Source organism: Epinephelus moara, chromosome 13 (assembly GCF_006386435.1).
Source record: "Epinephelus moara isolate mb chromosome 13, YSFRI_EMoa_1.0, whole genome shotgun sequence".
In the NCBI taxonomy this organism is placed as follows: domain Eukaryota; kingdom Metazoa; phylum Chordata; class Actinopteri; order Perciformes; family Serranidae; genus Epinephelus; species Epinephelus moara.
Window position 1 is genome coordinate 20,718,171 of NC_065518.1, and position 25,078 is coordinate 20,743,248.

Genomic DNA, 25,078 nt, shown 5'->3' on the forward strand with positions numbered 1-25,078 from the left:
CCTTATGTCAACCACAGGGAAGCTATAAATATCACTGTCTTGCGAGACAGTGCAGAGAAACCAAAAGCAAATCTACTGTTGTGTGAAACCAGTCAGACTGAAGATCCTTGTCAATGATTTTTTATAATATATATATATAAATATAAACTATATAAAAATATAATTTTTAAAGAGTTGGAAAACAAATTAATATCATTTATATTGAGCAGCATTTAAAAAGTTTTGCCCGGGTTTATGAGAAAAGGTGTCATCTTTTATTTGCACATCATAAAGATACACAGGCGGTCACAAACATGAAACTGGTCATGTCAAACAAACAGCAGCTATAAAGAAATTACCACTACCAAACATGTAAAACAGGCAAATTTACTTGATTGACTTACCTTTGACAAGTAGCACATTATAACCGTTAATAAGGAAGTAACAGGCGGGGCAAAGGTCTCTGTGGTTGTTCAAGGCCAAAAAGGAGAAGCAGCTATTTACGTAGTCACTTGCCAATATGAGAGGGGACCAGAGGTTACAGAGGGAGGACATGGTTAAGAATTAAAAGACAACATCACTGGGATAAAGTTAATATTGGACTGTGTTACCTCAGACACGAAGAAATTCTTTGCCAACCTCAAGTGTTGCTGTTTTTGTCAACACACCCGTGGAAGTATACTGAAAATAGAAACTTGAAGGTTATCTTTGGACAACAAAGGAATTTAACAAGTTCATAGTATGCGTGTAGCTTAATTAACCGTGATAACGATGAAGCCTTTATCTTTCAAAGTCACCTCAGACCACTTTCGGCTGTGCGTCTTCCTGAGTCTACTTTGGGTAAGTTTTTCTTTTTTCTTTTTTTTTACCTTTCCGCTCTGATAGTGATTAGATCATCTACCTATTCAAAAGGAGGTTACCCTCAACAAAAGACAAGTGTTAAAACCACATTGATGGTTAAATGCATAGTATGAGTCATAACCAAGTTTAGACAGTGGCATTCTGTTTTCTGAAATATCAGTATGCACAGGAAAACAAAAAGACTTGCACAATATGAGAATGATGGACTTTTTCAGATGGTGAAATATGAATTCATTCTTTCCCGGCTGCAGTAGTTGATTCTCGCTAACTTCCTCAGAGAAACAAAAGCATCAATGAGGAAATAACGTAATATAAAACACGAAGGGAGCTGCACACTACCATCAACATTTGATATCTTGTTTATTGTCTATTTCAGAGTAGGTGATGTAACTGGATACTGTTACACCTAAAACATAAAATGTAGCCCATGGAAGATATTTGACTGCTGTGTACAATATATGCATATCATGAAAGGAAGTTGCCATTAAAAGCAATGTTTTCTGAGTCACCTTTTTTAGTAACATTTCTGCGGTGTTGTTGCACTTGAGATGTAAGGGCAGAGTACAAAATGCTACAGTTTCCTGGCCATAATTTGCATTTGAAGATCTCAGATGTTTCCTTCAGCTTCCTGCACAGCAACATCATATTTGTCTGAAGTTGTATGTAGATTATCCACGTTTTTGAGCTATTGTCTGAGAAAAGATTGTGTACTAAGTAAAGTAGAACACCTCTAGTGTTCACAGTGTGTTAGATACATTATAGTAGCTGAAATGACATTGCTTTGGGATTCTCAGAGGTTGCATTAGATTTCTCTCAGCTGTGTAGAGTCCATAGTTACATGAACACTTCTTAACCGATATAGCCCAGTATCACAAATCACAAGTTGGCCTCAAGAGGCTTGACGGTCTCTCCTTTGCCCCTCCCTTTTGGATGAGAAAAATCTCCCCACTATGAAATTACATATTTGGGGGGGGCTAGGTCATTCATCCTGCACGAACAATTCCTATTCTGTTTTTAGGTTGTCACTGACTCCAATGCTACACCAGCACCAGCATCAACACCAGCATCAACACCAACACAAACATCAACGCCAAGCACAACGCTTTCAACAACAATGACTATCACAACAGAAGCCACAACGACGACAGCACCGCCAACGACTACAACGACAACCCCTCCAACAACAAAACCACGTGAGTTTGAGTCCCTGTCCTTTATCTTTTCTTTATCTTTTCCCCATAGCACAGACTTATGCAAGGCCAGGTATGATGTCTGATGTGCTGTAATTCTGAACGCTTATCTTTAAACTAACTCTTTTTTTTTCAGCTCCTGACAATGTCAAGGACGTGCGGGTGTCGTCACAAAATGAGAGCAGTATAACTCTGGTGTGGGACAAGGTTGACAACATACTAACATACTTCCTAAAGTATAATAACGAGGGTCTCAAGGTGGTTCCTATCAATGCATTAGAAGCAGGGCCATCAGTTACACATGTGGTCTCTTCGCTTACTGCTGGAATAGAATATGATTTCACTCTCTTCACTTCATCTGAGGGAGGCAACAGTACTGGATACAAATTTCAGGCTGTCACTGGTAGGTGATCTTAATATGGAATCACGTGCTTTGCTTGTAATATGCATATTGAAAACAAAGTGCTGCATTTAATGTACTTGTAAGTATGATGTCACACACCTTCTAGTTAAGCAAAATACATATTGCAGCGAGACTTGACAATATATGCATACAGTCACAAGTATCGATGTCTCTTTACATCCTAGCTCCCCTTAATGCCGAAGATTTCCAGTCAGTTGACCAAACTGAGACCAGTGTAACTCTGCAGTGGAAAAAAGTGGGAAATTTCAACTATACTCTTGTGCTCAATGAAAAGGAGATAAACATCACTGCATCAGAGGGATCTGAACCTGAGACACGCACAATCTCAGGACTCACAAGTGGGACTAGACATGAATTCACTCTCTACACTTTGTTTAAAGAGGCCAGAAGTAGTGGAGTACCCACCACTGCATTTACCAGTAAGATGTATTTCCTCTGATATAAGCCAATAACAACAACATTCATGCATATATATTCTTAACCTAATAATAGATGGGTGTTCACTGAATATTTTTGACCGCTGCTGATAAGATAATGGATTAGAGAAAACAAACTGTGTTTAATTGTGCCCGTAATTGCCAGTTTCCCCATTGAGCAAAACACAACTTGCAATAGATAATATAGAGACATGATTACTGTATATTTACGAGCATGAACTTCTCTTTGCATCCTAGTTCCTCTTAACGCAAACGGGTTCAAGTCAGTCAACCAAAGTGAGACCAGTATAACCCTACAGTGGGAAAAAGTGAACAACGTCTCCAACTATAGACTTGTGTTCAATGGCAAGACGATAAACATCACTGCATCGGAGGAGGATCCAGTGACACACATAGTCTCAGACCTCACAAATACGACGAGATACAACTTCACTCTCTTCACTGTGTTTGAAAATGTCACAAGCCGCGGAGTAAACATCATTGCATTTACTGGTAAGTGAATTTTCCACTCATATCGCTGTATTTCAGGAGCCAGGACAGAGCTCTGTGAAGATGTAATGTGAAGTTTCGGGGTGACAGAGGGATGTTGCTCCCCTAATCTGATATTTTTCATTGTATCTCATAGAATACTGAAATCATATGCATTATTTATTTATTTTAATATCCACAACATTTTATCAGGGATATCTTGTCATTTTTAAATCACATTGTTTCACAGTATAAATGTCTTTTTACATCCTAGCACCTCCTGATGCAGAAGGGTTCAAATCAGTTGGACAAAGTGAGACCAATATAACTCTGCAGTGGAAAAGAGTGAATGATTTCGTCAACTATGCACTTGTGTATTTTGGAAAGGAGATAAACATTTCATTGACAGAAGAGGAACCAATAAAATACACAGTCCCAGAGCTCACAAGTGGGACTAAATACGACTTCACTCTCTACAGTGTGTTTGAAACTGTCAGGAGCAGTGGAGTAAAACACAGTGCACCCACTGGTAAGATGGTTTTCTCCTGATACAGGCCAACAACAAGAGTCAGGACAGAGCTCTGCAACAATATCTAATGGAACATTTCTTAATAATAGAGAGATTTAGCTCCCTTAAAATTTTTGACTGTTGCTTATAAAATACTTGTGAATAAGTTGAATCAAACTGATCACGTACTAAAGTGGTGCCACTGTCTTTTATCTTTGGTTGGTGACATGTCTTTATTTCCTCATGCTGTAGCGCAGACAGGGCCGCTGCTGGCCATTCAGGTGCCCTAAGTGTAACTGCTTAGTGGTGCCCCACCCCCCAGCACACACACACACACACACACACACACACACACACACACACACACACATTGCAATCTAAGGGTGCTTTCACACCTGCCCTGTTTGTTTTGGCTCAATTGAACTTAAGTTTGTTTGCCCCCCTAAGTGAACACAGCAATCACTCTTGGGTGCGCACCAAAACACCTGGACCGAGACCTTCTGAAAGAATTGGTCTCAGTTCGGTTACAAATAAACGTGTTCCAAACTAGATCTGAACCAATTGCAGTCACATTACACTTTGTTTGGGTTAAACATGAGCATGTTACAGTCCTGGAGGATTATTAATGTGCACCTCCTCCTGTACTGCCTTAATATGCACATTCAGCACATCCAATGCATCAAAATATTGTTTTCTAGTTGGAGCCGCGCCTCGTTTTCAAACTGTATGGTTTGCCTAAAATGAACAATGCAAGCAATATAGTCCACGATGACCAGCGTTAAAATCAACCTGTGTAGTTGTCCCTCCATTGTGACATTAGAAAGTGTCGTTTTGCTTACTTCCTGTATTTTTCCCGCATTGAAATTCTGACCAATCAAGAGCAGCTTTCTCGCACAAGGCATTTTATCTGGTCCACTTGTAAATGCTGCCATGAGAATACGAACCAACTCTAGGCAATTATACAACTTTGTAACAAAATTAGTCCATGATTTGGACAAAAGCAAGACAACTCTAGGTCTGAAAGCACCCTTATTTAAAAAAATATATACAATTTCTGTATTGTGGACACGCTGGTCTCTATAGTCTAATTTTATTTATAGTTGTACCAATTGCCAATGTAGTCAATTCCTTTGCCAATGTCAAGATGATTTTTGGCTTGTTTAATTTAGGCTATTTTTTTTTTTAGTTAGGCTATTATTATTACTATTAATAGTAGTAGTATGAAATAAATATTAAATTTAATTTGTCCCGTCATAGTTTTCATGTTGCCATCCCCTGCATTAACCGACACTTGCGACACTGACACAGACAGAGACTAGGAATGCTCTCCAAGGCGTGTGTGTTTGAGAAAAAAGGAGAGTAACGGAGGGAAAAAGAAGGTGGAACATGGACTATTGCAAGCAGTTTTCTTGTAAGTTACTAATAACTTACTTGGAACACTGCTTTGTCATTTTTTGGCACACCCACCCAAACCACTGTCGTTGGCACTGAATGGAGCAAGGGAGAGATAGACATGAGATGTCACTTGCAGGCTGTGTGAAGGCAAATTGTGATGTCTAATGTGGTGAAAGTCTCACACCAAACTCTTTTTCTTTACTGTAACCATCAATTCTTTGTCTTTTCAGCTCCTAAAAATGTGCCGGACATGAATTTGTTGACACGAAATGAGAGCAGTATAACTCTGGTGTGGGACAAGGTTAATGACATCTCAACATACCTCCTACAATATCATAAAGAAGGTCATCCTGAGGTGGACACTATCCCTGCACCAGTGGGAGGGTCATCAGTTACACATGTGGTCTCTTCGCTCACTGCTGGGACCATATATCATTTCACTCTCATCACTCAGTTTGAGGGAGTCAACAGTACTGGATACAGATTTGACGCTGTCACTGGTAGGTGATCTTACATTTGGATTGAATTAAATTACAGTGCTGAATTTAATTCTACTTGTAATTACCATTTCCACACAGCTTTGTCTTAGTCATTTGAACAAAACAAAACTTTATTTATGAAGATAAATGTCTCTTTACACCCTAGCTCCCCTTAATGCAAAACAGTTCAAAGCAGTTCGCCAAAATGAGACCAGTATAACCCTACAGTGGGAAAAAGTGAACGGTGTCCTCAACTATACACTTGAGTTCAATGAAACGATGATAAACATCACTGTATCAGAGGAAGATCCAATGACATACACAGTCTCAGACCTTGAAAGCATGACGAGATACGTCTTCACTCTCTTTGCTGTGTTTGAAAATGCCAGAAGCAGCGGAATAAACACAATTGCATTTACTGGTAAGTGAATTTTCCTCTCATAGGACTATATAACAAGAGCCTGAAGCTCTGTGAAGTTTTGATTTCATTTTTTTTTTAATTTTTAATTTTAAGTTTTTCAATAACACAGTCGTTGTATAATAGCTTTTTGTCCATGTCTTTTTACATCCTAGCACCTCGTAACACAGAAAAGTTCGAATCAGTTGAACAAAATGAGACCAGCATAACACTGCAATGGAAACAAGTGAACAAAGTCCTCAGCTATACACTTATGTTCAATAAAATGGAGATTAATGTTGCTGCTTCAACGGAACTTCAAGTGAAACACACAGTCACAGAGCTCAAAAGTGGGACGAAATATCACTTCACCCTCTACAGTCTGTTTGAAACTGTGAGAAGCAGTGGAGTAAACTACAGTGCACCCACTGGTAAGATGGTTCTCTCCTGATACAGGCCAACAACAACAGCCAGGACATTTTAAGTTTCTGAGTAACAGTAACATTTTTGATTGTGGTAGATTATATATTTTTGTATATATTTTTGTTTATATATTAAGGACATCCTGCCATTTTTTAAAAAGCATATTCTGTGAAATTTCCTTCATTATGTTTGTTTACATTCTAGCTCCACGTAACACACAAGAGGTAAAAGCAGTTGGACAAAATGAGACCAGTATAACTCTGCAGTGGGAAAAAGTGAATGACATCCTCAGCTATACACTTGTGTTCAGTGAGACGGTTATAAACATCACTGCATTAGAGGGACTAAAAAACGTGACACACACAGTCTCAGAGCTCACAAGTGGGACTAAATACAATTTCAATCTCTTCACCGTGTTCGAAAATGTCAGAAGCAGTGGAGTATATCACTCTGCAGTCACTGGTAAGATGTTTTACCACTGATGTAGGCCTACAACAACAGCCAGAGCTCTAATGATAGCTTAATTTTTAAGTGTTAATAACAGATGGCTGTTGCTCGCTTAAAGCTACAGTTTATAACTTTAATAAAAAATAACTTGTTTTATATTTGCGGAAATTGTCTCCATATTCTCACAGCGCTAAATAAGGCAGATAATCTGTGAAAAAATTGATTTACCTCTGCCTACTCTTTTGCCTTCTATCTCCTCTAATGGAATTACCGCATGTGAACAGAAACGACCAATCAGAGCCAAGGAGTCTTTAACACAGCTGTCAATCATGTCAGTCACTGCTGGTGAACTGCAATCAATCTGTCAAACTAGGCAGCGCTGATCAAATATGAATACAAAATTCCATCAATGCATTACCTACTTCTAGCCTTCAGTGTTTTTCAGAAATATTTTAGTGTACTGTTTAGCTGTAAGATGAGAAAGCTGGTCCAGCCAGTGTGTGGTGCTTGGTACTTTGGTCGACCGTTTCCAACATGGCGACCAGGTCACAAACCCTCTCATTTTACAGCTAAACTGTACACTAAAATATGTTCTGAGGCAAGAAATGCAGTGACAGAATCTTGATTCATATTTGACAGTTTGACTGAAGTTAACCAGCAGTGACTGACAGCTGCGTTAAAAACTCCTCGGCTCTGATTGGTTGTTTTTGAGTACGGCGTGGTAAATTTTAGTAAATACAACAAGAAGCAGTAGGAAAGAGGAGGAGAATATAGAATATAGTGACAGTTTCAACAAATGTGACACAAATGTGTTTTCATAAAATTACCAATAATTAATGACAATTAACAATAGGACTGTTTTTGAGAAAATATCAGAATGTAATGAAAGCTTTTTTTAAAGTAACAAATTGTGCTATTAACATGCTTTAAGTAAAAAACCAACAACAAATTATGCTACTAACATGCTTTAAGTAAAGAAAAAAAAAAAAAAATGCTACTAACTTCGAATAAAAAAATCTCACAGGTCGGTCATAAATGAAACAACTGTGCGTCCTCTCTCCTTTTCCAGCTCCAGGAAACGTTAACAACGTAACTGTGGTGACACAGAATGAGAGTAGTATAACTCTGAAGTGGGACAAGGTAAACGACATCTCAACTTACTTCCTACAACATGATAACAATGGAAGTTTCATTGAGGTCAATCAAGAGGCATCAGTTACCTATGAGGTCTCTTCACTTAATGCCGGGACAAAATATAATTTCACCCTCATCACTCGCTTTGAGAAAGTCAACAGCACTGGATTCTCGTTTTGCGCTGTTACTGGTAGGTGACCTTTGAGTATAAAAGTGGAGCCAGATATTTTGCTTATGATATGCAAATCATACACAAGCCTCTAACAAATAGTCCCTCCCATCATTTAAGTAAAATGACACTGAACTTATGCTCTTGACATTAAACACAACCTATCAGAGTAGATCTTCAGGGTGAATGTTTTGAAACACACACAGCATTTTGCTCTATTTTATCCAAGGACTCTCTCCAGATCTCTAAGTCATTACCAAATTTATTCACATCGAATATTCACATGTGTGTATCTTTTCAGTTCCCTCAATGGTGCCTTTGGTCAATGTGACTGAACGCTCCGTGACCAGCATAAACCTGACGTGGCAGAATGTGAATAAAGACTGGAACTACTTTCTCCTAATTGATGGAGGAATTACCCAAAGTCACCGAGATCAAGACCCGGATGTTGTGTCCCGTTCAGTCACGTCTCTCCAGCCTGGGACAGCGTATCCTTTCAGCGTGATCACAGAGTTCTCTGGACACAACAGCACTGCGTACAAAGGCTTCACAGTAACAAGTACACACCTTCTCTCTGACAGACTCTCCAAACACTGTCATTAGTGGATGTTATTCAACATGAATAATACAATTTTGTCCCACATGTAAATTTACATTGTCCTAGTTCTGGAAAATTATTGTTTTTTGATTGAATTATGTGCTAACACAATTATTTTGACATTTCTTTCAGAAATAGACTGTGCCAGTGTCAGCTGGCGTGTTACGAACTCATCAATCCAAGGAGTGGTCGAAGGCTTGTTCTCGAATGCCACAGTCACTAATCAATCACAAATTCATGTCAGCCCTGGAGGCAGCAATGTGACATTTACAGATCTTTACCCTGGCGCGACCTACAACATGTCTCTTGTGTATGAAAAAGATTCCATGTCCTTTTCTCAATGTAACCACACGCTGACAATCAGTAAGTACAAATCTTTCTTGCCACATTAACTGAATATTTGTCAGAAAGTTCCAAAGAAATAATGTATAAATAAAGTACTAACATGATCTTACTCAATCTAGATTTCAAGAATAAAGATTTTAAAGATTTGTAACCATACTGGTGGTGGGAAGTGCTAAGTACATTCATGTAATTTATTTTTGTGAGTACTCAAAACCAGATCAATGATCTAAGGCAGAGGTTCTCAACCTCTCTGACGCCCAGTTGATTAGATGCTTCAGGGACCTCCATCTAAAAAGATTTTGTTTGTTAGCTGTGATAAAGACCGATTCTATATTTGTCAGCTACAGTTGAGGAGACAACCCTGGGGGAAGTGAATCACTCTCATGTCTTATGACTCTTAAGGTGCCTTTCGTTACGCTAACGGAGTCTCCCCACTTCCCTCACTGGCATCCCTTCCTTGCGTTTTACCTCCTCCCAGCAGGGATGTAAGAGAGATATGAGAGAGACATGTAGGACGCACTTGTGTTTCTTCACTCTAAGCTTCTCTCGAAACCTTGTCGCTCCTTGTTTCCTCGAGGTGCATTTAAGCGATTGGAAGGTCCTCTGTGATGGCGGAGGGGGAGTCAACCCTGGGTCACAGGAGGAGAGAGGATGCAAGGAAGCATAATGAAAGCACCCTTACTCGCATTAGGCTCACTTCTATTTTAAACGAAATAGTGGAAATAAACTATTGCCCCATTTAGTCCCTGGAGACCTTGATGAGAATATTGTAAATGATATAGATACACTGTTGGTTTTTGCTTTTTGATTGTATTATAATGGCATATTTCTACTTGTTTTACTCAGTGCCTCCAATGTTAAGTGCTCACTGCAAGTACTGGGCAGCTGGCTACTCTATCCTTATTGTCTGGAATGAACCTGAAGGTGTGTGGACTGACGTGGACGTGAATGTGATGGGGGATAGTCACATAGTGGCTGATAATGGGCAACGGCAACTCACAATCCATGGAGTCCAACCTGCCAGAACATACAAGGTGTCTCTAACTTCACTGTCTGGGCCAGAGAGGAGTTATGAATTTGTTTTTCAGTGTTCTACTGATCCAAGGGGTGAGTCAAAGTGACTGTATTACACTGTAGAAATTCCGTACCATATATTCTCACTTTTTCCTTATTATTGTGCTGTTTGTCATCCGTTCCATGACTTGTTTGTGGTTTGGCTTCGGTGTCTACTATGTTGAGTGTCTACTGTATATTACAAAGCATTCAATCCAGATTCTTCTCCCCGTAGGAGTCATTGCAGGGTCAGTATTTGCTGTTCTGCTTTTTGCTATCCTGGTCTGTCTGGCTGTCTTCATTTTTTTGAAAAGACCAGATATAATCAGGTTGGTGCTGCCTCAGTGACTATAGTTTATTTTCTACTATTGTGTACTCAGTGAGACTCAGTCAGAGACCTCTTTGCCTCTTTCCCACAGCAGGAAAAAGTCATTCATTGGTGGTTCCAGACAAGCCAATAAAAAGTGCAAGTACGTTTCATCATTTCTTCATTATTATCTTCATTAAAACAAAATTAGGTTTTGTATGATTACAAAATAATCAGTAATTTAAACACCTATGAAAAAATTATACTGTACTCTGCTGATTACTGCTTAATGTTAATCGTTATTCTGTAGTATTTATGTATGTCAATTGTTTTACATGTCATTACGATGTGACAAGAACTACTTTACTACTCTCTTCTACTTTTTTTTTGTCAGAGCAATTTCTGTGGCAAAGTTCCCAGACCACTTCGCCCAGTTAAGTGCAGATGAGAACAGAGGTTTTACCCAGGAATATGATGTACGTAAAAAAGTGAATTGTATTTTGTTCTTCCTCTTCTGTGTCTTCCTTTTTTTTTTTTTTTTTTTTTGAATGACCGTAAAACCGTGCATGCATAGTTGTGCTATCATTTCACTTGCTTTCCATTGACCTTTGTCTAAATTGCATGCCGTGTCATCTGCCAACTTCCATGCAGAGCCTCGCGCCTGTGGGCACAGAACAAACACGTAAGGCAGCGGGTCTACCTGAGAACAAAACGAGGAATCGTTTCAACAATGTCCAGCCATGTAAGCCTGTCCATTTGAGCAATAAAGATTTGTGAAATTGTCCTGATTCGTGGACTTGTTCCAGGTTACGTCAACTTTGTTGTGGTGCATTGCAGTGTTAACTATCTTCTGTTTTCTCGTCCTAGATGACTGGTGTCGGGTGAAACTAACTTCATCCAGTCACAATGGAACCTCTGACTACATTAATGCCAGTTACATGCCAGTAAGTCTTACTCAATAATGGTCAAAGGGCAGATTTCATAAGCCTGAGCCATTAATTATCTTTGGTAAATGATTGCTGAAACATCTGCGCATGTACATTTATGTTGACTGTGTGTGATTTCATGAGCAGAAAATGTGTTATTTCATACCGAGCAACGTACATGGATGGATTACTGAACTGTAAAATGTAACTTAAATTAAAAGGTACTGACCAGAGACTCAAAATGACTAAGTGATGTAAAAAACAAAAAGACACAAAACAACTACAAAAGGGGCAATACAACCACAAAGACACAAATGACCTTGAAGAGATACAAAATGACTAATTGAAACCTAAAATGACCTCAAAGAGACAGAAAATGATGACGAGGAGACAGAAAATAACCTTGAAGAGACACAAAATGACTACAAAGAGACATACAATGACTACAAAGAGACACAAAATGACTACAAAGAGACAGAAAATGACCTCAAAGAGATACAAAATGACTAATAGAAACCTAAAATGACCTCAATGATGACAAGGAGACAGACAATGACCTCAAAGAGACAAAATGACTACAAAGAGACACAAAATTACCACTAAGAAACACAAAATTACCACTAAGAGACACAAAATGACTACAAGGAGACAGAAAATAACCTCAGAGAGACACACAGAAAATAACCTCAGAGAGACACAAAATGACTAATAGAAACCTAAAATGACCTCAATGATGACAAGGAGACAGAAAATGACCTCAAAATGATTATAAGGAGTTACAAAATGAACTATTAAGAGACACAAAATGAGTACAAGGAGATACAAAATAAACTCTAAGAGACACAAAATGACTACAAAGAGACACAAAATGACCTCAAGAGACACATAATTACCACTAAGAGACACAAAATGACTACAAAGAGACACAAAATGATGACAAGTTTGAATATCTGTGCTCAGGGGCCCATTGTCTCATAATCTGCTCATGGTGATGCAGGACGTGTACAAACTAGTGAGTCAAGTGCTCATGTTAACTTTGACGATTGCTTCTCAGGGCTACAACAGCAACAGAGAATTCATCGCCACTCAGGGTCCTCTGCCTGCCACAGTCGATGATTTCTGGAGGATGATCTGGGAGCAAAGAGTAAAAGGCATTGTTATGGTAACCAACTGCACGGAGAATGGACGGGTGAGTCATTGGGAAGATCTGAGACTGTTTGATTGTCAGATTTTAAGGGAAGTGAAAACTGGAATCAGTGACCCGTTGTGAGTCATTTGCTCTTAATAACTACTTGTTGCCAAATGGTGAGAGTTTACACGCCCTGTTGTGCACACAATTATTGTTGTGGGTTTTTCAGTCACCATAAAGAACTGATATAGATCTAGAACTGATGTTCATTGATGCTTACTGCTACAATGACATAAAAAAACGTCATTGACCTAATTTTTTTTATGTATATTTCTTTTTCCTAGATTAAGTGTGAACGATACTGGCCTGCAGACAGTCAGCCCTGCCCTTACGGAGAGCTGTTGGTCACTGTCAGTTCTGAGCAGCAGCAGCCCAACTGGACACTGAGGGAATTTAGGTTGAAACAAGTACGTAACACCTCTAAAATGTTTATAGTGTAACAGTATAGATTGGATGTTAATATATTTCAAGACGTAGATGTTTAGTATTCAAATTCCTCTGTGTAAATCATCTGTACAGAGGAACACCTCGGAGGAGCGCACAGTGAAACATTTTCACTTTACCGCCTGGCCTGACCACGGAGTCCCACAGGGCACAGAAGTCCTGATCCAGTTCAGAGGACTGGTGAGACAGCACATAGAGAGCGCAGGGACTGGGGCGCCAACTGTGGTTCACTGCAGGTACATAATCAGTGAAGTGTGGAGAGTAGCCTACGCCATTTGTTGGGCACTTTGATATGAAAACCACCTAAGGCAAGCTATTATGTCTCACAATATACAGTATATGTATTTGAATTTACAGGTTTATTTGCAGGTGCTAATGAGGAAGAAAGAAATCTACCTGGACACTAACTGCTTACCCTTCCCTGTGTCTCTCTCCCTTAGTGCTGGAGTGGGGAGGACAGGCACCATCATAGCCCTGGATGTGCTGCTTCAGCAGCTTGCGAAACAAAGAGCAGTGGGCATCAAAGGCTTCGTGTACAAGATGAGACTGAGCCGACCGTACATGGTGCAGACAGAGGTAAAACTGATCGCATGAAGTTAACTCAGCCTGAGCTACCTCTTCCTCTTTGAGGTTAGGCCAATGTGTAAGCTTGTGACACTACCATGTAGTTATTTACCTCTGAAAGTATGGGTCTGAGATTTTGTTTTATATTTTCCCTTTTAAACTTTTACAAGTCAAAATATTTACCAAAAAATAGACAGTCACATTAATGTAGGGCTTAATCCACTGTGTTCGAGTACGAAACAAGACATTAGATGACACAATTTTGGGGTTTGGGAGAGACAGGCCGGCATTTTTCAACATTCTAACACATTTTTCGATAAAACGATTAGTCGACTAATCGAAGAAATACAATACGACAATGAAAATAATTGTTAGTTGCAGCCCTCGTCTAATAACTGTCTTGTGACCTTGCTTGAACCTGAGTGTACGCGTTACCTTAATAAATGAAGGTCGATTGCCGTCATGCCCCTTCAGTCTTCCCCTCTTCAAGTGGATCTCTGAACCAACACACGACCGGGTATTTCATGCACAGATATCCGACCCCTAGTGCTTTAATCAAATATGTGTATTTGAATCACCAGGTATGGATTGGCTAAGTGCTGTCTGCTAATAACCAACCTGTTAACAGCTAACTGAATTATTCTGAGATTCAGTCGGAGACGACAGTGTGATGCTGCTATACTATACCACTCAGGCCAACATTAGCTGTCCATCAGTAGTAACTGTCACCAGCGTCATTTAGTGATTAACCACACTGACAGCGAATATTCACACATCTGAAGTGCCTCAGATCTCAGTGTTAAAGCCTTCTCCTGTTGCTCTCTTGATGTGACAGCTTGTTTTCACCCCAACAGGGAGTGCTGCCTTGGCAATGACACTATGCCAGTCTGGTCTATGTATGACGTTAAACTAGTGACATTTAAAGGGTCATGCAATGCAGCTTTTGATTTAAAATTGGTAAAACAGTCTCTTCCAGGACTTAAATGACTGTGAGAACCCTGCTTATAATATGCCCAAAACCAAAAAGCTTGACCTACATTATTAGGAAACTTTGAGGCTTGTAAAAAATCTACAAGGAAGTGAACACCAACGCTCTAAAACCAAGGTTCTGCTTTTTAAATGACTAGCACATTTTTGGTCTATCTATTCTCAGTCCCAGTATGTGTTCCTGCACCAATGCATCATGGACAGTCTGGAGCCACGTGAGAAGACAGAGGAGAACATATACGAGAACGCGGACATGATATACGCCAACGCCACTGCGCTGCGGGAGTTTCATAGCGCAAATGCCTAAAGAAGACTGGCAGCACTCAAGTCAGTCCTTTAAGCACTTAATGACAAACTAATCCTAATGTCTACATGCTATATTTTGTTATAAACTGTGAATACGTAATACATTGAAGTCGTATATATTCACTGTACATGTATAACACTCTAGATTTTATTTAACTTGTACATTCTTTTGTCTCTCGTATCTACCAAATGTGTATTCTTGTTAATCTTATATCATGTGAGGGAACAGATGACCGCAGAATGTTTTCAAATTAAGTTTATTAAGAAAAAGAAATGTAGGTAGAAAAGAATGATTTTCTATTTGTACAAGAAATAAACTATTTTTTATTAACAAAAATACCTGAATGTGTTTTTATGAAAAACCCAGTTCGCTGTCACATTTACATATTAGCATCAAACTTTAGCGTTATAGCTGGATTCTGGTTCCAGTGTTTGTCCTTTATGCACGTCGATCATCTTTAGCGTCCTACACACCCACTCTGCTCACACATCCTCGTCCTCTGCGATGTCCTTACTCTGTGGCTCCTGGTTTTTGGGGGCCCTGGAGAAGAACTTATTGATGAGCTCCTGTCTGGCCAACAGGGCCTCCGGGTTGCTCTCCACGGGCGCTGAGCGCTGCTTGCCTGGATGCAGGGGCTCAATTCTACCAGCTGCAGGCGGGGGAGGGACGGAGAACTTCTTGGCGATGTTGTGCAGCACACAGCACGCCTTGATAATGTTTGATTTCTTGTCCATAGAGCCTTCTTGGGCAAAACCGAGTTGCATCAGACACCTAAAACGCCTCTTTATGATGCCAAGCGTTGTCCGCATGACGTTGTGGATCTTCGTGTGGGCGTCATTGAAGCTGATGTCTTTGTAATCGACAGGTTCCGACACAGGGGTCAAGATGTGTTTGCTCAAGTGGTAGCCTTTCCCAGCTGAAAGACAGACAGGAGAGAATGGAGTTAATAAAAACTTAACACGTATTATGGATTGTGGTGGTTTCAAACTGGCCTTAGTTTGCCAGGAAGTTGTAACACAGAGCTGAGAAATCGTACGCCTACTCAAAGGAAACCGCATGAAACGAAAAGGTAGTGCTTTATTTAGAAGATGATGAGGCAGTAAGGCATTTCAGAGCTAAACGGACACTGAAAGATCTGCATAATTTCCTATTTCCATAATACAAAATTAACATATAGAAGAACAATGATAAGATGAATGCATTATGAGTATGGGTACAAGATGCTAGTGACAGTGTATTAGTGTTGTATGATGCAATGTGAAACTCCTCAAATATGAATTCCTGTCATTTGACAAATAGCTATTTTAACTTAGCTGGCTTTCATGGTCTTCCTCTGCAAATTCAGTCTGCTGAGGAAGACTGTGACATACAGTCGAAAGCTCAGGAGTAAGATAAAAGGTGGACCTTGAGTTTTGCCTTTTTTAAGACAGAAAATTACCTATTGTTCTTTTAAACATATACACTGTTGTTGTGGGTGGCATTACGTCACAAGATAAAAAGCAGATTAGCAGTGTCTTTAATGCGTAACTGATTTTTCCAATGTGTTTATTGATAAGGAGGCAATAGAGTGAATTATGTTTGCGTGGGGGTGCAAAATACGATTTAAAGGAACACTTCACACACAAAACGTACCATTTGTTAGTCACTCATGCCGTGTTATGTGGAATTTGTGACGAAACCTTTGTTTTTCTTGCATACCTCCACGGAAAATGGTGACTACTACACTGATTGATTGGGGGCCATCTTAAACAACAAGAAAACTACATCATAGCATCCACTTACAAGCTCTCACACAACTTGTGCAGTATAATCCAGGTCTGATTTATCCATACATCTGCTCAGCACTTCTCAGACACATGCATTTCAGCTAAAGCCTTAGGTGAGATTTATCGTATGCTCTTCAAATCCAGACTCTTACTAAGCTACGTTTTTTTAGGGTACTGTTCTTAATTAGAAAGGGTGCGGTTGCAAAGAGGGAGGCATGTCAAATAATTTTTAAAGCATTGGGGAGGGACTTGTGTTTTATTTGGACTGAGGAGGGGCATACAACTTTAAATGGTTGTATTTTGTATTCAACTGTGCAGTTGTGTGATGCGTGGGCTTATTTATTTTTTGTGGATTTTGTGTGGTAGGACCAGAGAGCAAAGCTTCCCATTTACTGGTCTGTCTACGTCCCAACCTTCACCTATGGTCATGAGCTCTGGGTAGTGACCCAAAGAATGAGATCAAAGATAGAAGTGGCTGAAATGTGTCTCCTCCGTGGGGTGTCTGGACTGGCCTTAGAGAAAGGGTAAGGTGTTTGGACATCCGGAGGGAGCTCGGAGTAGAGCCGCTGCTCCTGCGCGTCGAAAGGGGTCAGTTGAGGTGGTTCGGGCATCTGATCAGGATGCCTCCTGGGCGCCTCCCTAGAGTCGTTCTGGGCCCATCCAACTGGTGGGAGGCCCCGGGGCAGACCCGGAACATGCTGGAGGGATTACATATGTCATATGGCCTGGGAACGCCTTGGGGTCCTCAGGAGGAGCTGGAAAGTGTTGCTGGGGAGAGGGACGTCTATGGTGCTTTGCTCAGCCTGCCTCGGATAAGGGGTTGAAAATGGATGGACGGATGGACCAGGACAGGTGGCTGTCATGCACCTGTATTCTCTCTATACTCTGAAGTGTGCGCAAAGCTTGTTTGATGATGCGATTTGCATTTTGCTTCAGAAATTAGGTGTTTGTTGTGGTGATAACTCACACTCCCTCTGTGATGTTTGCTCATTGCATTGGCTCCAACATTGGGTGTGAATATTTATATATAACAAAGTGGTGGGGAAGCGTCATGCATTTTCGTGCAGTCACTCAGGGAGGCTCAAGGAAAATATGTGTAGCTTCAGGGAGGGTCAAGATTTCAAAAACATAATGGTGCATAACAAAAAACAAAAGGCCCACACCAGCCATCCCATCCTCTGATAAATAAAGAACAGTCCCTAGATAAAATGCATATATGTCTGGGAGTACTAGCAGATGACTGGATTAATTAAACTAGGATTTTACTGCATGAGATGTGAGTTTATAAATTGAGGTGACCCCCAATCAATGTGTTCACTGTTTCCCATGGAGGCATGAGAGGGACAAACAACTTTTCCTCATGAATTTAAGGTCTAACAGCATGACTGATTGATTCAAAAATGGTCATTTAGTGGGTGAAGCATCCCTTTGATGTATGACATCCAACAGGGAGGTCACCATCCTTAATTAGTTGTTTTATCTTACCAATAATCCAGTTTGCTCCGTGCAGGTCCTCCTCCATTTCCCTTCCTTTAAACGACGTCTCCCACATCTCCTGCTCAAACGTGCTGCCCGCGCAACACTTCTCCACACTCAGTATGTTGCCATCAGAGTCACATATGATCTGGCTCACCACCGAGGTGTACCCCAAGGTGTTGACAAAGGACCTGAAAGTCTCCTTCTCGTAGGGGGACGCTCTGATCTTGAAGTGAGCTGGAGCCACGACCCCCAGCACGTTTGGGATCCCGCACAGCTTCTCAATCTTGAATGCGACATTGGCTCTGGCTTCACGGATCTGCGGGAACGAGATGAAGGCATCGGCCATGCCCGCGATGACCCCGGACACTGTGGAGATGATCGCGAAGCAGTCCGTCTGATTTCGGGAGACTCTCTGCGAGATGTCGGCGTGGGAAACGCCCTGTGCGTAATAGTTGAGTGCCACCATGACCAGAGAGCTGACCGACGCCTCCACTGGCAGCGTGGGTTTCTTCACAGATGTGCTCTTCATGCGCACGCGGATAGTGTCTGTGATGAAGGCAATGCAGGGTCTGGTGAGGTGGAACATCTGGAACAAAGCTTCATCGTCGAAGTCGTCGAAACAGGTCGGAGTCGCATTGTCCGCTTCGCCATTTCCGGCGAGGAGCTCCTCTTGCACCGCGAGCCACACCGGAAGAGAGAAGGCCATTTATTTATCGGAACTACTGCAATATGTTTAAATACAAGTCCAGCAGAGATTATTGAATGAATGGGAAATGATAAACACTAGCAAGTATCATGGAAGCACTGTCTTCTTCTGTAATGCTCAGGAGGTCCGCAACGCTGCTCTCTGTCGCCCCCAGTGGACAGGAGTGCATCTGCGTTATAATAAATAATAAAACAGAGAAAATCAAGTAATAAAATAATTTCTGCAGTGATGGAGGAAGTATTCAGGTCCTTTACTTAAACCAAACGACTAATTACACACTTTCAGAATAATTTCTTTTCAGTAAAAGTCCTGCATTTAAAGTGATACTTAGTTAAAAGTATGTAAGTATAATCAGGAACATGTATTTAAGTCGTGCAAATAAAAGTACTGTTGCAGAAAAATTCCATAAAACCAAAAATACACAAATAAATAAATAATTAAAAGTAAAAGCAGAGCGTCCTCATATTTTAGAAGCTGGAACCAAGACTTAAACAATTATCAAAACAGTTGGCAATAAATTTTCTTATCAATCGACTAAATGACTCAGCTGTATATTTTCATATGATTTGCGTGCAAAAAAATCTGAATTTGTAACTAAAGTTATCAAATAATTGTAGTGGAGTAATATGTTCAATATTTTCCTCTGAACTGTGGTGAAGTAAAAGCAGAAAGTTGCATGTTATTAAAATACTCAAGTACAGTTAAAGTACCTCAAATAAATACATTTATTGAAATTTTTATTTATAACAAAATTGGAGCACAATTCTTACATCACATTGTAGTTACAAAGTGTTGTGTTTTTCCCCCTTTTTTTTGAAGGTAATGTAACAAAATATTCAAATACAGATAAACAGTTTGTTATATAACTATTATATAACTGCCTTCAAAGACAGTCCCAGTGGTATGAATACACATATTTCAACCCATGACAAAAGTTTTTTGGGAAAAAAAAAGTCTTGGCAGGAGGAAATACACAAATTAAATAACTGAAATAAATTTAAAAAAAAATCCCCTTTATAAAAATAAAAGAATAGGTAAATAGTTAAAGATAAAACAAAGCAATAATAATAAGTAACACTTATTGAATCAATTAATTTTTGTACCTTGATACATAATCTAGTAAACCAGAAGCGCCCCCTGCTGCTAGACAAATGTGTTAATTCCATTGATCATGTCCAGTTGAAGTCAGATGTAGTTGAGGATACGTATGTAGTCCAAGATGTCCAACAGTTTTTAAACTTCCCTTGTTCCAATCGTAAAACACGTGAGTTTTTGAATCACAAAAATGTCCTGGTACCACCACATTTTTAAAAGTTTTTTGGGGTGTTTTATTGCCTTTATTACAGTGCAGGTGGAGACGGACAAGAGAGGGGGAGAGAGAATGGGGATGACACGCACAAGATTGCTGCAGGTTGGATACTCTACTCGCTGAGCCAGAGGTCGCTCTGCTATATCACTACATTTTAGCAAAAACTATATTCCATGACTCTCCAGTCAGTCTTTTCCTGGTTTGTTAATCATTTTGTTGCACAGGGATCTTCAGGTTCTCAGTCTTTTCTCTAGTAGTTAGTCAAGGACCTCTTACAAGACTGGTGACCCCCTCATGTACAGTATCTCACATAAGTGAGTACACCCCTCCCATTTCTGCAAATATTTCATTATATCTTTTCATGGGACAACACTATAGAAATGACACTTTGATATAACTTAAAGTAGTCAGTGTACAGCTTGTATAGTAGTATAGATTTACCTTCCTCTGAAAATTACTCAAAACACAGCCATCAACATCTAAACAGCTGGCAACATAAGTGAGTACACCCCACAGTGAACATGTCCAAATTGTGCCTAAAGTGTCAATATTTTGTGTGCCAACCATTATTTATTTATTTATTTTTTTTATAAAGATATTTTTTGGGGCTTTTTAGCCTTTAATGTGTAGGACAGACAAGCGTGAAGGGGGGAGAGAGAGAGGGAGAGACATGCAGCAAAGGGCCACAGGCTAGAGTCGAACCCGGGCCGCTGCGGCAACAGCCTTGTACATGGGGCGCCTGCTCTACCACTCAGCCACCAGCGCCCCGTGCCAACCATTATTATCTAGCACTGCCTTAACCCTTTTGGGCATGGAATTCACCAGAGCTCACAGCATGGAATTCACCAGAGCTCACAGGTTGCTTCAGGAATCCTCTCCCACTCCTCTATGATGACATCGTGGAACAGATGGATGTGAAGACACCTTGCGCTCCTCCAACTTCAGCTTGAGGATGGCCCACAGGTGCACAGGTGAGTTTAGGGCTGGATACATACTTGGCCAGTCCATCACCTTCACCTTCACCTTCTAGGTGTGTTTTGGGTCATTATCATGTTGTAAAGCTGCATTGCGGCTCAGTTTCCGAAGAGGGGCGATCATGCTCTGCTTGGAATTCATGTTTCCCTAAATGAACCGAGCTCCCCAGAGCCACCGGCACTCATGCAGCCCCAAACCATGATGCTGCCACCACTATACTTGACTGTAGGCAAGGGACAGTTGTCTTGGTGCTCTTCACCAAGGTGCCACACATGCTGACTGATGTAGCCGACTTCTTCTTTTTTACACTTCTATCTCAGTTATGTTGAAAAACAACAAGAGAACAGTTGTGGATTCTTTAGATTAGAACATAATCCGTGAGCTATTTGATTAAAGGCATTAAATATGAGTCAGTGAACTGGGAAGCCTTTTGTAAATAAATGAAAAATATTTTTTATATCATGATAATTTGATAAAACTGAAAACTTTTCACAGACCCCCTGGCAAAGTCCCACAGACTGCATTTTTCCCCTGTCTCTAACATGGGATGATATTCTTCATATCATCACCAGAGGGAACCCTGAGCTGTAGAGAGAACACATGCTTATCTATTTAAACATTCAGAGCATCTCTATAAGACTAAAAGTGAAACATATAGTACACTACAATAAAAAGTAAAATGAATTCACCTCTATACTTGGGCCCTGGATTGTAGATCTGTGTTGCAAATCTAGTCGTGCTTTGACCAATCAGATGGATGCATTGTATAATAAAATCTCATCTAGGACATTTCGGTCAGGCACCAAACTGCACCAGCGCCTGTGATTTGATGCAACTCGACTCCTAAGTTTCTAGCAGTGGACACTGAGGTTAAAATGTTCCCCTTGAATTAAAAATGGGAACAGGATCTTCATGTATGTAAGATACATTGCTTACTTATTTATAGTGTATTTAATTATATATGCTGCTGAAAGTGATTTTAATGCGATGCATGAAAGTATCCATCTTATTTCATATGATTATGATGTTATCAAAAGTGCACTATTGCACAAAAATATGTAATAAAAGTATGACATTTATTAAATGTAGTCATATGCTACCTTTTTCCATCCAGTGTTGCTCTGATGACACTGTGTTACATCACATTCAGCCTAACAAACACACAGCACATCATTTTGTCCAACATAGATCCATTAACAGTTCTTCCTGTACATCTTCCCCTTTGTTCCTGGATAAATAAATAAATAAAGCAGAGTCCTTCTATTATAAACAAAGGGTAAACAGTGACACAATAATAAATCCCCGGCAGCCTCACTTCTACTCTGCCTCTGGCTGGAATCAGTTTGTTATTGCTTGGGCGACAAATAGAACATTTTGTTGACATCGCTGATGGAGACATCTTTCAGTCTGGGTATTCCCCCCTTGCGGCAGTCTGTTGTCCTCTGGCCTTGAGCGTACACATCTAGTAACAGGAAGGAGACATTAAAGGGCTTTAGGATGAGGAAGGAACTTTTAGAGTATCATCTTAACATTTGAGTGTCGCAGGTGCATTGCCCCCTAACATGTAGGTCACAGTTAGCCTATAGCAACATCCTCACCTGTGATGTTGTCCACGGAGTCAAGTGGAGCCGTGTTGTTCATGTTCACTCCGAACAGCAACACACAACAGATCACCAGTGCAACCAGCAGATAGATAGGTGCGGCAAGGGCCCAGTATCTGCACAAGACGAAATGTTTGAGTTAACAGATCATAAAACTCATCATGTGGTACGTGTATTTCCTGAGGCACACTGTTTCATTTATAAGTCAAGGGAGGGGACTTGTTATTGGATAACTACGACCTGATCATAATTCTTGACTTACTTTTGAGGCCAGTAGGTGAGCCCTATTGAATGAAGCCACTCCTCTGGTGTAAATGCCCACAGGCAATACAGAACTGTGGAGAGAAGAAAGGAAAGTAGACGTCATATTACAGATTTTATGGGTTGTTTTTTTACTCTTCAATTAGGCTGGGAAAATATATTTTAGAAGATCAAAGTCTGGACTATTAAACCTTGTACTGGGCTAGCCTCCAAGTGATTGATTTTTTTTCTTGAATAGCAAACATCATGGATGTCAGAGGTCAGATCTGATGGAGCTGACATCTCACTGAGTTGGCAAAAAGTTATCCATTTATTAATATCACAACAGTTGTAGGGAGTAGCCATTTTATTTTTCAAAGAGTTCTCTTAATGCTAATCAAAATACTTGTTTTTAAACCACAAATATTTTGTAGTTTTGATTTAGAAGAGCTATGATGTTGACAGGTTATGGTTGAGACACAGCTGATAGCAATTTAATTTAACAAATTTATCATAAATAGAAAGCTTAAAGGTACTTGAGCAGCATTCCCACCTTTTTGGAAACCAGGAACTGAGACAGCAGTCCTTAGGATGTAGCTAACCCCTTTTATGCCCAACTAAATTATATTTTCACTGAGATCTGAGGAGTTGAAAATAAACCCGGGACAAATCTTAAAAGGGCAACATTTTCACAAAAAATATATTTTTAGACAAAGATAATCATAGCACTACATTTTGTCACTGATGTTATTAGTTTGTACTGTTTGTTTTTTTCCCTGTAAAAAAATGAAGTTGTGAATTCTTGTCTAGGACAAAGGTGTTTTCTGGCACAAAGCAAGTTTAGAAGTTATATTCATATAAATATTTTAAAAATCAGATTTATTTCATAGATACAAAATCTTTTAAAATAATATTTCACCGCTGAAAAGAAATTAGTGTGTTGATAAGTGATAGTTTAAAGGATTTTTTTTAATAGTAGGACATGATTTGTCCAAATTCTCAAGAGTGGTGAAATACAATGTGTTTTTAAAAATGAAAGATGGCCTGTTCCCACAGCAGATCAAAGAAATATAGTATAGAAAAAGTATTTTTGCAGCTGTTTCTGAATTCACTACAGGTAAAAGAATCCTGCAGAAAGTAAAAACATAAAGTAAAAAGTCAGATCTTATTATAACTTGTTCAGCCCTCGGGAATAATGTCAGAGCTGTGTAAATGTATGACCATGCCATTCAGTCAATTCACTTTGTGTCTCTACTAGATCATCCGTATTAATTAGACATGTTAAACATTTTTTTTCAGAGTGAAATGACAAAATGTGACTTACAGAAGCCAAACTGTGAGCCAAGGAAAAGGACAAACCCATAGATGGCTCTCTCAGGTAGAGGAGAGGGACTGTTCACCACCATGATCTGAAACCACAATTAAACGATAAAGTGTCACAATATAAAGGACACTTAACACGTCAGACCCAAAATTTGCTCCAGTTACAGCCAACAAACATGTATATTTATGGTTAATTCAACGTAAACTACTACAAGCTTATTGAAAACTGATTTAACGTTATGCCTTTAAAAACGCTACCGGATATCCTCCTGTTACGCACGTAAACTTACCTAAATATTTACCAAGATGTCCTCGATGTGTGAGTCGCTACGTACTTATCCAGAACGTGAACATATAATAAGTTAAATTTCTAAATTTCTACCAAACACAAAATCTTTTTCCTGAATCTGTCAAGCATCGTCGATCAACTACTATGCCTGCATCTTGTCCCACATTAAATTTGGTCCGATGTGAAACGTTTGTCACAAAACGAGTCTCCGCCTTTAAAATAAAATAAAAAAATAAACTAAAGACATACTTTTTTTGACGTATCCATATGTTATAAAAATTTGAGTGAATATTAGCTGAAAAACTGCGCTGAAGTTGTCGAGTTGGTTAGCTTAGTTAGTAAGTAAGTAGATACGCGTG

At 39.8% G+C, this 25,078-nt stretch overlaps 3 protein-coding genes across 6 annotated transcripts; 1 reads left to right on the forward strand and 2 right to left on the reverse strand.

Moving 5' to 3' along the window:
* Nucleotides 1-511: 511 nt before the first annotated feature.
* LOC126400118 (receptor-type tyrosine-protein phosphatase H-like) lies at nucleotides 512-15,045 on the forward strand. Of its 4 annotated transcripts, none has more exons than XM_050060596.1 (24): nucleotides 512-819; nucleotides 1,859-2,033; nucleotides 2,167-2,433; nucleotides 2,619-2,873; nucleotides 3,129-3,383; nucleotides 3,634-3,888; nucleotides 5,493-5,762; nucleotides 5,908-6,162; nucleotides 6,315-6,569; nucleotides 6,766-7,023; nucleotides 8,078-8,332; nucleotides 8,613-8,870; nucleotides 9,042-9,272; nucleotides 10,101-10,361; nucleotides 10,543-10,636; nucleotides 10,727-10,777; nucleotides 11,009-11,090; nucleotides 11,266-11,356; nucleotides 11,482-11,558; nucleotides 12,595-12,729; nucleotides 13,014-13,136; nucleotides 13,249-13,409; nucleotides 13,614-13,749; nucleotides 14,891-15,045. In XM_050060596.1, the coding sequence occupies exons 1-24, from the start codon at nucleotides 751-753 to the stop codon at nucleotides 15,029-15,031; spliced, it is 4,410 nt and encodes a 1,469-aa protein (XP_049916553.1). In that variant the 5' UTR covers nucleotides 512-750; the 3' UTR covers nucleotides 15,032-15,045. The 4 variants fall into 4 exon arrangements, with proteins under 4 accessions (XP_049916553.1, XP_049916554.1, XP_049916555.1 ...); XM_050060597.1 differs by having other exon boundaries at nucleotides 10,730-10,777; XM_050060598.1 differs by lacking the exon at nucleotides 6,766-7,023.
* A 468-nt stretch (nucleotides 15,046-15,513) lies between these two features.
* On the reverse strand, nucleotides 15,514-19,170 carry si:dkey-197c15.6 (putative nuclease HARBI1). The gene is made up of 2 exons (XM_050060600.1): nucleotides 18,283-19,170; nucleotides 15,514-15,947 (listed from the first exon to the last, which is right to left on the reverse strand). Exons 1-2 carry the CDS (start codon nucleotides 18,980-18,982, stop codon nucleotides 15,514-15,516), a joined length of 1,134 nt encoding a protein of 377 aa, XP_049916557.1. The 5' UTR covers nucleotides 18,983-19,170.
* Nucleotides 19,171-22,321: 3,151 nt separating this feature from the next.
* On the reverse strand, nucleotides 22,322-24,895 carry pigp (phosphatidylinositol glycan anchor biosynthesis, class P). Its single transcript, XM_050060840.1, has 5 exons — nucleotides 24,721-24,895; nucleotides 24,432-24,516; nucleotides 23,130-23,202; nucleotides 22,865-22,983; nucleotides 22,322-22,728 (listed from the first exon to the last, which is right to left on the reverse strand). The coding sequence occupies exons 2-5, from the start codon at nucleotides 24,511-24,513 to the stop codon at nucleotides 22,613-22,615; spliced, it is 390 nt and encodes a 129-aa protein (XP_049916797.1). The 5' UTR covers nucleotides 24,514-24,516; nucleotides 24,721-24,895; the 3' UTR covers nucleotides 22,322-22,612.
* Between the last annotated feature and the right edge of the window lie 183 nt (nucleotides 24,896-25,078).

Bases quoted from the DNA above. Each gene is read 5' to 3' on its own strand.
- LOC126400118 (XM_050060596.1), top strand. From the start codon at position 751: ATGAAGCCTTTATCTTTCAAAGTCACCTCAGACCACTTTCGGCTGTGC. The intron at 3,384-3,633 runs GTAAGTGAATTT...TTTACATCCTAG, and splicing joins AAACATCATTGCATTTACTG to CACCTCCTGATGCAGAAGGG. The intron at 8,333-8,612 runs GTAGGTGACCTT...GTATCTTTTCAG, and splicing joins CTCGTTTTGCGCTGTTACTG to TTCCCTCAATGGTGCCTTTG.
- si:dkey-197c15.6 (XM_050060600.1), bottom strand. From the start codon at position 18,982: ATGGCCTTCTCTCTTCCGGTGTGGCTCGCGGTGCAAGAGGAGCTCCTC. The intron at 15,948-18,282 runs GTAAGATAAAAC...TCTGTCTTTCAG, and splicing joins CGGAGCAAACTGGATTATTG to CTGGGAAAGGCTACCACTTG.
- pigp (XM_050060840.1), bottom strand. From the start codon at position 24,513: ATGGTGGTGAACAGTCCCTCTCCTCTACCTGAGAGAGCCATCTATGGG. The intron at 22,984-23,129 runs GTAAGTCAAGAA...CGTCTTGTGCAG, and splicing joins CTCACCTACTGGCCTCAAAA to ATACTGGGCCCTTGCCGCAC. The intron at 22,729-22,864 runs GTGAGGATGTTG...TCCTGTTACTAG, and splicing joins CTCCGTGGACAACATCACAG to ATGTGTACGCTCAAGGCCAG.